We start from the raw sequence: 10857 nt of genomic DNA, 5'->3' as shown, positions 1-10857 counted from the left end.
TTTTTAGAGTTAGAAGACTTACATTGGCTTGTTGTCTCTTCTTTCTTTGGGCTTGGAATCTCTTTATTCCTTAAGTCATGGACAGCTTTTGATTCCAACAAGGATGTTGAGTTCGCATCTTTCTGGACCTCAGGACCTGTCTTAACATTCTTGGACAAAGACAAGTGACTCATACCAGTGGGAGATGATTTATAAACAAATTTATCAAGTATAGGACTTACCTTGGCCTTTCCTTGAAGAATTGGTTTGTCTGATTTTTCTTTGTGTCTAGCCAATGTGTCTGGGCTGAAAAGGTTCTTCTCCATGGACTTTGGGACCTCATAAGGTTGGTATTGATCATAGAAAACCGTGGACCTCTTGTCTGGCCGAATCTGGTCTTGATGGAACAAGCTTCTATGGCCTTCTTTTGGTACTCTTCTCTTTGCCTCTTTATACCCATGGCTTGAAAACCTTCTTGGGTATCTTTCTCTGACTTCTGGTGAGGGACGTGATGACACATATTTCCTGATCATGACATCTTTAAGATCTTCCCAGTTGGTGACAACCTCTTCTGGACTTTTACCATGTGTCTTATCTACTCTTTTCCACCATGAGTAAGTTTTTCCGGAAAGTTGCTTGATGGCATGAGCTAGCCTCTCCTTCTTTGGCACGCCATAGTATGTAAACCAATCATCCATGGTTCTTTCCCATGTTAGATACTCACTTGACCAACTACTTCCTGAAAAAGAATAAATATTAACATCATCAGCAGAGTTATAATCATGATAAGAATTATTTGAGTATTCATGAGTATAAGAAGTTTGGTGTTTGGTGATCCATGAAGGATCTGGTGGCTTGGGCTCAACATAGCCAGCATCTAGTGCATCTCCAAATCTTCTTTCTCCTTGCTGTGGTCGTTGGCCTTGTGCCTTGTTTCTTTTCTCCAGCTGAGAAATCTGATCTTGTACACCCTTCATAGCAGCCAACAGTTGTTTTTGAGAGGCCAATAAAGCTTGGCTTTGTGCTAATTCTTCCATCTCTTCCTGCAAGCAATAACAAAGACCAAGTGAAGAATAGAGAATTTATGGTTGGATCAGAATAAGAACCAAAATGCAAGCTAATTAAAACTAAATCGAGAAATTAAGCAATGTTGAACCGAAATGAAATAAATTATGCAAAATGATTTTTCTTTTGGTTTTCTTAATGCAAATCTCGAAATGAAACAATAATAAATGACAATTAACACAAATGAAAAGAAAATATGGAAAGAAACTAATGCTGAATTTTTTTTTTTTTTTGAATTTTCTTTGGATGAAATGCAACAATTAAATATGCAAATGATATAAACTAAAGCTTAAAAATATTTTATTTTTCATTTCTGATGCAATCACGAAATGAAAGACTAAATATGATATGAAACAATAACTAGGATGATTTATTTTGGATTTTAAGTTTATGGATGCAAATGAAAAGGAAATAAATTCAAAACAGCAACTTTTATGGGATTTTGATTATGGAAACAAAACAAAAAGGAAACAAACACTATTCTTTTGGGATTTTCGATTTTTAATGAATCAAAGACAAATTTTTGTTTTCTTTTTCGTGGCTTTTAACAGGATGAACAGCAAGAACACAAAAACAAATGCAGAAACAAAACTTGAATCAAAAGACAAGGTGCTTTTTACAATGGACGTCTAGGAGCTTATATATGGCTCAGAGACAATGGTCCTAACGTTCTAAAACAAATAGAAAATGAAACAAATCAAGCAAAGTAACAAAATGGAAAAACTAGCCGTTGGAGCCTTTTATGGGATTTTGGCTCTAAGTGAGAAACTTGATTATTCTTGAACCTGGACGATTTTAATGGATAAGAGAGCTTCATTGGGACCTTCCTGGGTGCTTGATAGGTTCCGATCTCGTGCCTGATCTGAAGAAAAAAGAGCTGTTGGACATTAATGTTGGTTTGCTCCAAATAAGGCAGGTTTGAATAAATGAGGATCCTCCTGATCCAATGGTTGCTGGTGCATGGTATGAACTTGAAGAACTCCTCCTGGACTCCTAGAATATCTCCTGATTGGTTGAAATGATCTCCTGGTCGCCAATGTCTTGTTTGAAGCTGATTGAACCGGGTAGCTTCCAATTGAGACCAGTGTAGAACTGGATTGACCGGTTTTGGAGATTGGATCTTAACTTCATAATTCCGGGGCCATTTCTCCTGATCTTGGGCTTTCTGAAAATCTGATTAACTCCTCTTGACTCCTATTATGGGATTTGCTTCAGGCCGCTCCTTACTTGAGCTTAAATCTCCTTCTAAAGTCGGGTACTCGCAGATGGACGGGCTGAAAAACCTCTGACTTGTAAAATTCATAACGTCTTGCTCCGTGAATATTTTGGACTGATTCAGAATGGACTGGACTCCTTCTTGAGTGTAGAGTCCATTAAAATTTGTCTCGTGACTTAAACCCTCCTGGTTTGTAAGATACGGCATTTTTAGTGCACATGTGTTCTGCTTGGCGCCTTGGCTTGTTGAGTAGGGCTTTGGGTTGACCTCCGGTTCAGTTGCTGATCTGATGACCACATCAACGGGAGTATGAATTATCTCGTCGAGAAGTATGACAGCGCCCTGAAGCAGACGATGATACAATTAGGCGCGGCGGAGAAACTTGCGCGGACCAGGCTGAGCGCGATTGAGAGGTTGTGGGCTGAGAACAAGAAGGCTAACGACAAGGCGACTGAGGAAAAAGAAGTTCTTCGAGCCAAGTTCGAAGAACTCGAAGGCAAGCTGAAATCTGATCGACTTGCGAAGAAGGAGCTTAGGCGCGAGAAGACTCGTCTAGAGCAGCTGCTGCTGCCCTTGAGAAGGAGAAGGCGGAGCTTGAAGAAGAGAGGGATGCTGTTGTTGAGACGCTGGTCAAGGAGAGGCAGCGTTTAAGGGACTCTCGAATCCAGGAAGTTACTCGCGAGAGGGTCAACGTTCAAACTGCCATGGCAGACAAGTCTACTCGTTGCTTCGGTCGGGTGAGAGACCACTTAGCTCGCCTTGACGCCTTCGAGAAAGCCAAGAATCTGTATGGACAGGCCTCGGGAACAAGAAAATTCCTCGAGGTGATAAGGGACAATGGGACGGAGATCCCGAAGGAAATGATAAACATTTTCATAGAGCAGGAGAAGCTTCACCAGGCTGAGGTTGCTAGACTTCGCCTTGACCCGCTTTCCGAGAGCGACTTTACTTTGTCCCTACTCAACCTTCCTTCTAAGTTTGTTAGCGAGGAGTTTATGGCGACGCTTGACCCGTATGGGTCGAACGTTGGCTAGATTGGGTCGGAGTCGGCTTCCCAGCTCATTACTTCACGCGAAGTCGTTGAGGACCAGTCCGGAGAGTTAGCGGTAGACGTCATATCTGCCCCCACGGAACGGGTCGCGGCTACGGAGGAGAAGAGTCCTGAGAAAGAGAACCATGAGACGGGTGACATCTTAATCCAGGAAGGGGTGACTGAGAACGTAGGTCCTGAAGACCATGTTCTCGTCTCCAACATTTCTTCCGAAAGGCGAGAGGACGAGGAGGGGGAAAGCGATTGAGGTAAGAAGACGTCATCACTGAGACCGAACGTGGAGGAGGTAACGAGCGAGGTCGGGAAAGGGAGTACTTCGAGCATCCCGTCCTTAGGTGTGGATCTTCCTGCTCAAGTTGAGGGTCCAACTGTTTCTGCGGCCGAAGACCCCCAGGATCATCCTGCTCCGAGTGTCCAGACTGGGAACGGAAATGATTAGGATTCCGCTGCTTGACCCTCCATCTGTGTTGTATTATTATTTTTTGTGTTTGTGGTCCTGGTCGACCCTTTTTTTGTATGTTTAGATACATTTCTACCTTATCGGCGAGTTGCTGTTTAAGCAAACTTTTGGTTCGTGTGTTGTTGTTTTCTTTCATCTGTATTTGCAGTGTCTAAAAAATCAAAATTTGCCTGAAAGTCTCGTAGGATGTTTGCTTAGAAACGATAGGTCCTTGATCTTTAATTTTTGCAAATAGATAACCAAACAAGCCGCTAAGGGACTTTTGCCTGTCCTCGTCGTGTTTCGGTTGAGATAATGTCTAAAGACGCTATTCAATTCCGAAAGACGAGAGACCGAATTTAAGAGGGAAAGTTTCTTTTATCCGTTTTTCAAATGACAGTCGAGTTTTGGGTAGCTAATCCTTTACTCGTCAGTCTAAAAAAGGGGATAGATTTCGCTCTTTTTGGTCGGTTAATGCATTTGGGGAATAGGTGACTGACGACCGTTGGGTCCTTCAGCTAGATGTCTAATCAGGACATAGCTGAGTAGTGGGATGTGAGTGTCCGCGTACTGCCTGTTGGCGGTACGGAAATCACTTGATGCAATGATCGTCTTACGACAAGCGGGGTTCATCGATCACTCGTTAGTCGATTGAGACTGAAACAAACTTTGGACTTTCGTGTTGTTACAGCTGGACCGGTTAAGGCTGCCTATGTACCTCGGTTGAAGATCAAGCCATTTGTAGTTCGTTTTACCCGAGTAAAAGTGGCTGTTTGAAGCACATTTACTCGGTTGAGTGGAAGTGACCGCGGAGGTGCATCTACTCGGTTTTTTTTTTTTGATTCGACCTTTCTACGAGTAGAAACGTCGCAAGTGCATTAAGTTTCATGCTCGAGGCACTTCTTCTCCGCGTGATGTTTCAAGCCGGTAGACGCCTGGTTTGACGACTTTGACGATTTTGTAGGGTCCTTCCCACCTTGCCCCGAGTTTGCCGGCGTTGAGTTCCTTAGTGTTCTCGAACTCTTTGCGCATGACGAGGTCACCGAGTTCGAGGGGTTTGGCCCGGACCTTTTTGTTGTAGTAGCTCTCTATTTGATGCTGATAGTTTTGGATCCGGAGCAGAGCTTGTTCCCTTCGATCTCGCCGAGGGCGTCGAGCAGCATTTCCTTGTTGAGTTCTATGTACTGGGGCATCTTCGAACGTCGGAGGCCTGTAACGTTGACCTCTGCAGGGGCCATAGCCTCGACACCGTATGCATGGGAGAAAGGTGTTGATTTAGTCAAACCTCTTGGTGTCGTGCGGTGACTCCACAGGACTCCGTCGAGTTCATCGGGCCAATGTCCTTTCTTCAGATCTAGATGTTTCTTGATGCCGTCAATGATAAGCTTGTTGGAGGATTCCGCCTGGCCATTTCCTTGCGGTTAGCGTGGGGTGGAAGGGCTTAATCGGATGTGCCATTTGCTGCAGAATTCTTTGAAGTTGTCTGACATGAACTGTGATCCGTTATCAGTAACAATTTCATAAGGTAGACCGTGACGGCAGATAATGTTCTTCCATACGAAGGCGCGGACTTCTTTGTCCGTGACTTGAGCGAAGGCTTCAGCTTCGATCCACTTCGTGAAGTAGTCAGTGAGGACTGGAACAAAACGTCGTTGTCGGGAACTGGGAAGCGGTCCTATGATGTCCATTGCCCATCGTATGAATGGATATGGTGCTGTTGTCGTGCGTAACATTTCAGTCGGACAGTGGATACTTGGTGCGTGCTGTTGGCATTTGTCGCAACGTCTAGCATAGGACTCGCAGTCTGAGTTCATCGTCGGCCAGAAGAAGCCTAGGCCTCTCACTTTGATTGCCAAGGCTCGTCCGCCTAAATGGTTGCCTCCGGCGCCCTCTTGTGTTTCGGCCATAACTCTTACAGTTTCGTCGCCATGAATGCACTTGAGGAGTACTTTACTCGCGGTCCATCGATGGAGTTCATCATCTAAGACGACGTAATGGGCACTGCATGTTTTTAGTCGGCGTGCAGCCCATTTCTCAGCTGGGAGTTCTCCCCTGCTAAGATAGTCGATGAACTCCGTCCTCCAGTCGGGGTCAAACCCTTCGATGTCTGTCGTGGTGGTCTGGTGACTAGTCCCGCGGTCGGTGATCGGGGCCACGGTGACCGTTTGGTCGGTTGAGGTATCAATACTTGGCCACGGTGTTCGTTTAACCTGGTCTCGAAGCTTGCTGCCAAGGGCTGCCAGGGCGTCGGCGCAGACGTTCTCTCCTCTGGGGACTTTGATGAGTTTGAAAAATTCGAACTCTGCTGTTAACCCTGTGACTATCTTGAGGTAAGCATCCATTCGGCCGTTGCGGACGTCGTAGTCGCCGCTGAACTAACTGGCGACCAGCTGTGAGTCGCAGTAGGCGCTTAGACGTTTGGCCTTGACAGCTTTGGCTAAGCGGAGTCCGGCGATCAATGATTCATATTCTGCGCCGTTGTTCGACGCTAGGAAGCCGAAGCTAAAAGACTGTCTGATCAATTCTCCGGTCGGGGACTGTAACTGGACCCTGGCCCTTGCGCCCTTGTTGGTTTAAGATCCGTTAACATGAAGGGTCCAGTATGGGTTCAGGAGTGTGAGGTCTTGCTCCAGTTCCGGAGCCAGCTCAACTAAGAAATCCGTAAGGACTTGGGACTTTTCTGCCGTTCGGTTCTTGTAAGTGATATCAAGCTCACCGAGTTCGATAGCCCACTTCGTTAGTCTTCCGGGCATGTTGGTGTTCTGGAGAATTGTTCGGAGGGGCTGATCAGTCAGTACCTCCACCGAATGTGACTGAAAATACGGGCAGAGCTTTCTTGCCGCTTCGACGACGGCCAGCGCCATCTTCTCTAGAGTTGGGTATCGCGTTTCTGGGCCTGTCATACGCCTGCTTGTGTAGAAGATTGGTTTTTGCTCGCCGCGGTCTTCATTTATTAGAACACTGCTGACTGCTGCGGGGGATACCGCGACGTAGAGGGATAGAACGTCCCCGACATCCGGCTTGACGAGTACAGGCGGTGTAGTCAGGTATTGTTTGAGTTGAGCAAATGCTTCTTCGCACTTCTCGTCCCAGATAAAAATTTTATTCCCGCATAAGAGATTGTAGAATGGTAAACATTTGTCGGTAGATAGAGAGATGAACCGATTAAGTGCAGCAATCCGACCCGTGAGCCGTTGGACTTCTCTACTATTTTTTTGACTTGGGAGGTTCAGGATCGCTTAGATCTGCTTTAGGTTGGGTTTGATTCCTCGTTGTGTTACGATGTAACCGAGGAATTCACCTGAGGAAACTCCGAAGGTGCACTTCGCCGGATTTAATTTCATGCCGTACTTGTTGAGAGTTCCGAAGCAATCTCGTAGATGGCGGAGGTGATCGGCGGCGTGTAGTGACTTAACAAGCATGTCATCAATGTATACTTCCATGGTGTCGCCCAGCTTATCTGTGAACATTCTGTTCACGAGTTGTTGGTAAGTTGCCCCTGCGTTCTTTAAGCCGAACGACATGACCTTATAGCAGTAGGTTCCCCTATCTGTGATAAAGGCTGTTTTCTCGCGATCATCAGGGTGCATCATGATCTGATTGTATCCGGAGAAAGCATCCCTGAACGTGAGCATCTCATTTCTGTCAGTGGATGCGACTAGACGGTCAATATTGGGAAGAGGGAAGCTGTCCTTTGGGCAGGCTTTATTTAGGTCGGTGAAGTCAACGCAGACGCGCCACTTCCCGTTCTTCTTCTTGACCACCACTGGGTTTGCTAACCACTCAGGGTAACGTACCTCAGCGATTGAGCCGGCACCGAGTAGCCGTTCGACCTCTTCGTTCACGGCTTTAGACCTGTCAGGACCAAGCTTTCGTCTCTTTTGTCGAATGGGCTTGAAGGTTGGGTCGACATTAAGCTCATGCATTGTTATCGCTGGATCAATTCCTTTCATGTCCGCCATGGACCATGCGAACGTAGATACATTCTCCTTGAGGAAGTCGAGGATCGACCGCTGCATATCCTCAGATAGATATGCACCGATTCGTGCCATTCGGTTCGGGTCCGTGTCGTCGATGGGCAACTCAAGAACTTCGTCTTTCTAGGGACAAACTTTGGAGATCGGGGGAGAGACAGAGTTGACAGGTAGAGAAGAATGTTGGAGTTTAACAGTGGCGATCAATAGGTCTCGAGCGGCCTTCTGATCTAATCGCAACGTTTTATTTGCGCCGTCCTTACCGGGAAACTTGATGCATTGGTGGTAAATGGACGGGATTGCTTGCATCGAGTGTATCCACGGGGTTCCAAGTATCGCATGATATGGTGCCTTCGTGCTTACAACAGCGAACTTGACTGTTCGAGTAACACCGCATGCGCGTACCAGAAGACGGATCGTCCCTAGTATTGTTTCGGAAGATCCATTGAAGCCGGTTAATGTTCTGGATGATGCCTTAATGTCGTCGAGGTCCACTCCCATCTTTTGCAGCGTTCCTCAGAAGATGAGACCTACGGAGCTTCCCGTAACGATAAGTACTTTCGTGATGTCATACTCTCCAATTCCGAGAACGACAAGAAGATGATCATTGTGGGGGGCGTGAATCCCGGCGATGTCATCAGGCGAAAAGGTTATCGGAGGATGATTTGGTGGTCTAGTGGGCCACCTTTGCAAAGTCGCAACCTGCCGGCGGTAATCCTTGACAGAGCGAACAGAATTTCCACAGGGAGGAGAACCGCCCATAATGAAGTTTAGTCATTGTTTTGTTTTTACTCGCTTGGAGTTTAAAAGGGCGCGTAGGTCAGCAGATGCGTTGTCATCGTTTTGCGACAGCGTAGGGTTGGCTGGCGTCTTATTTTGTTCCAACCGTCTACGGAGATCTGTGGGCTTCGAGCTGTTGAGGAGAACGCGAAGATCGCACACGCTGGCGTTGAGTTTGTCTCGAAGATCACCGCTGAGACGTCTCGGATGCCCTTTGGGATCAGCACCACCGGTCGAGGTACGCTGGGACTTCCTTGCGTTCAGCGTTAGCCGGAGATCAGTATTTTCGGAGCTGTTGTCGTCCTTGGACATAAGCTTTCGTTTGAGAACATCTCTCAGATCTCCGGGTATAGGCGCGTCGTCGTTCTCGTCGTCTGACGATAAGGTTTGTTGAGAAAGTATAACCTCTATGCGCCTGCGGTTAGCCGGTTGTTATTCGTCAGCAGAGGAGTCGCCTTCACCGTCGTCCTTTGGGGCCTTTTCTTCGTTTCGCTGCTACGTTTTGTTTTGTCGGCCTTTGCCGGTAGCTTTGCGTTGGGCTCTTCTTTCTTTATTCTTGCTCCAGCTTTTTCCCTTTTTGGGCTTAGCTTTTAGGGGCTCGAATTTGAAGTCGCCGCTGGCGAGAGATGAGAGATAGTGCGCATAGAATGATTTACACTCCGTCGTATCATGCCCTTTGACGTCGTGATATTTGCAATGTTTGGAGAGATCGACTGTTCTGGAAGGGCCTGCCGTCGGACCTGCTGCCACTGCAGGTTGAGTCGCGCAGACAGTATCAGTTGGTTGGCCAGATGAGTCGAGCTCTCTTACCCATTTATTCCACCCTTCTCCTCGGACTACCATGGTCGAAATCAGTACGTTGTTCTCGTTGACGATGTACATGTAACCGTCTTTACGGCTGTTCTTGTCGCGAGGGGCATGCTGCCGCGGTTCTGCTCGGGTGTCGGCATTTTTAGTCGCTGGCGTTTTCGCCGCGTTCATCTTGCTGATGATTGCATTTTTATCTTTTTCCATTCGGATGAAGTTGTGAGAACGAGCGATAGCGTCTTGGAGCGAGGTGGTTGGATTTTGGTATAGATCTTCTCGGAACTAAGGGCGGAACCACAATGTGTTTCTCGGGGCGTCGATAGCGATGTCGTCGGGGATTGCAATCCTCGAGACTACTGCTTTGAACTTCTCCATGTAGTCGCGGAGGCTCTGATCTTTGGTTTGGTTGAGGTTCCACAGGCTAGAAGCGGTGCACTGCGCTTTGTGAACATAATGTACGTCTTGAGGAAAGCCACTGATAAGTCTCGGAAGCTTCCGATTGAGTTCTCCTCTAGTTGGGAGAACCAGGTCAGGGCTTGCTTGTAGAGATTCTCGACGAACAGTTGACAGTAGCCTGCGTCCCTTTCTTCATCGGAGAGTCGAGCCCGTGCCATCGCGATATTAAAAACCGTCATGTGTTCCACCGGGTCTCCGCCGGGCTTGTACTCTGGTAGGCGCAGCTTCTCTATCTTCCTGAGTTGCACATTGGTTAGTGCGCTAGTAAAAGGGGTTCGCGAGGTCGCGGCGAGTACACTCTCGATTTGTGGAGCCGTGCTGGTAGCGTGATGGATCTTCGAGCTCATTTGCTAAAAGCTGAGTTTGAACTCGGCGATATCGCGTATGGTTGCGAGATCTGGTCCTATTTGTTGAGCATCGACGGGAAGGGTTTCGTTAGGTTCCGAGTCATCTGAGATGTGGTCAGCACCCGTCGCCGTAGGGTTTGTGTTGAATAGGCGACGGCATATCATCTGTGGACGGCTCATTTGGCCGTCTTGAGCGGTGAGTGCTGCGACCAAAGCAGCTAGCTGGTCGTTGGGTGTCTTTTGAACTTTGTCTTGTCGAGCGAATCGAGCCATGACGGAGCTCATGAAGTCTGCGGGGATTGGTGGAGCGGCTTCAGGCGTAGGGGTTGGTTCTCCCCCTGGAGTGTCGAAGGTGGCGTCATCTTGAGTCATGTTGACCTTGAACGTTACTTTAGTCAGCCCCACGGTGGACGCCAATTGTTTGTACGGGATTCAGTCGACTAGGTTGAAAGAACTCGAAAATGGGATGACTAAAGACGTTTTATTAGATCTGATCAAAAGGGGGTACAAGAGTGACAGGAAATCAAGGAAACAAGCCGGAGCTCGAAGAGCAAAGCGGAAAAGGTACAGAATGATTAGGAGTGAAGAGAGACTAAAACCCTAGATCTAGCCGCTCAGTGTGTGTGTAAAAGTGTTGATCCCCATCTTGTTGTTGGCTCCTTTCCTTTTATAGGCTTTCCGTCCTTGTGTGCCCTAGATCCAGTCCTCCTTTGGGCCTTAACTTGAGAAGGCCGAGTATATGG

General features: G+C 47.3%; 1 protein-coding gene across 1 annotated transcript; it reads right to left on the bottom strand.

Moving 5' to 3' along the window:
* Positions 1–8240: 8240 nt before the first annotated feature.
* Positions 8241–10114, bottom strand: LOC106345097. Its single transcript, XM_013784356.1, has 4 exons — positions 9730–10114; positions 9026–9508; positions 8517–8878; positions 8241–8426 (listed from the first exon to the last, which is right to left on the bottom strand). Exons 1-4 carry the CDS (start codon positions 10112–10114, stop codon positions 8241–8243), a joined length of 1416 nt encoding a protein of 471 aa, XP_013639810.1.
* Positions 10115–10857: the final 743 nt, after the last annotated feature.

This window comes from Brassica oleracea, chromosome C5, assembly GCF_000695525.1.
Source record: "Brassica oleracea var. oleracea cultivar TO1000 chromosome C5, BOL, whole genome shotgun sequence".
Classification (NCBI taxonomy): Eukaryota; Viridiplantae; Streptophyta; class Magnoliopsida; order Brassicales; family Brassicaceae; genus Brassica; species Brassica oleracea.
The sequence above is the reverse complement of the archived record's forward strand: the minus strand, read 5'-3'. Positions and strand labels throughout refer to the sequence as shown.

Bases quoted from the DNA above. Each gene is read 5' to 3' on its own strand.
- LOC106345097 (XM_013784356.1), bottom strand. From the start codon at position 10,114: ATGAGCTCGAAGATCCATCACGCTACCAGCACGGCTCCACAAATCGAG. The intron at 9,509-9,729 runs GTGGAACCTCAA...GAATGGAAAAAG, and splicing joins CAGTGCACCGCTTCTAGCCT to ATAAAAATGCAATCATCAGC. The intron at 8,427-8,516 runs GTAAAAACAAAA...TACCGCCGGCAG, and splicing joins CCCTTTTAAACTCCAAGCGA to GTTGCGACTTTGCAAAGGTG.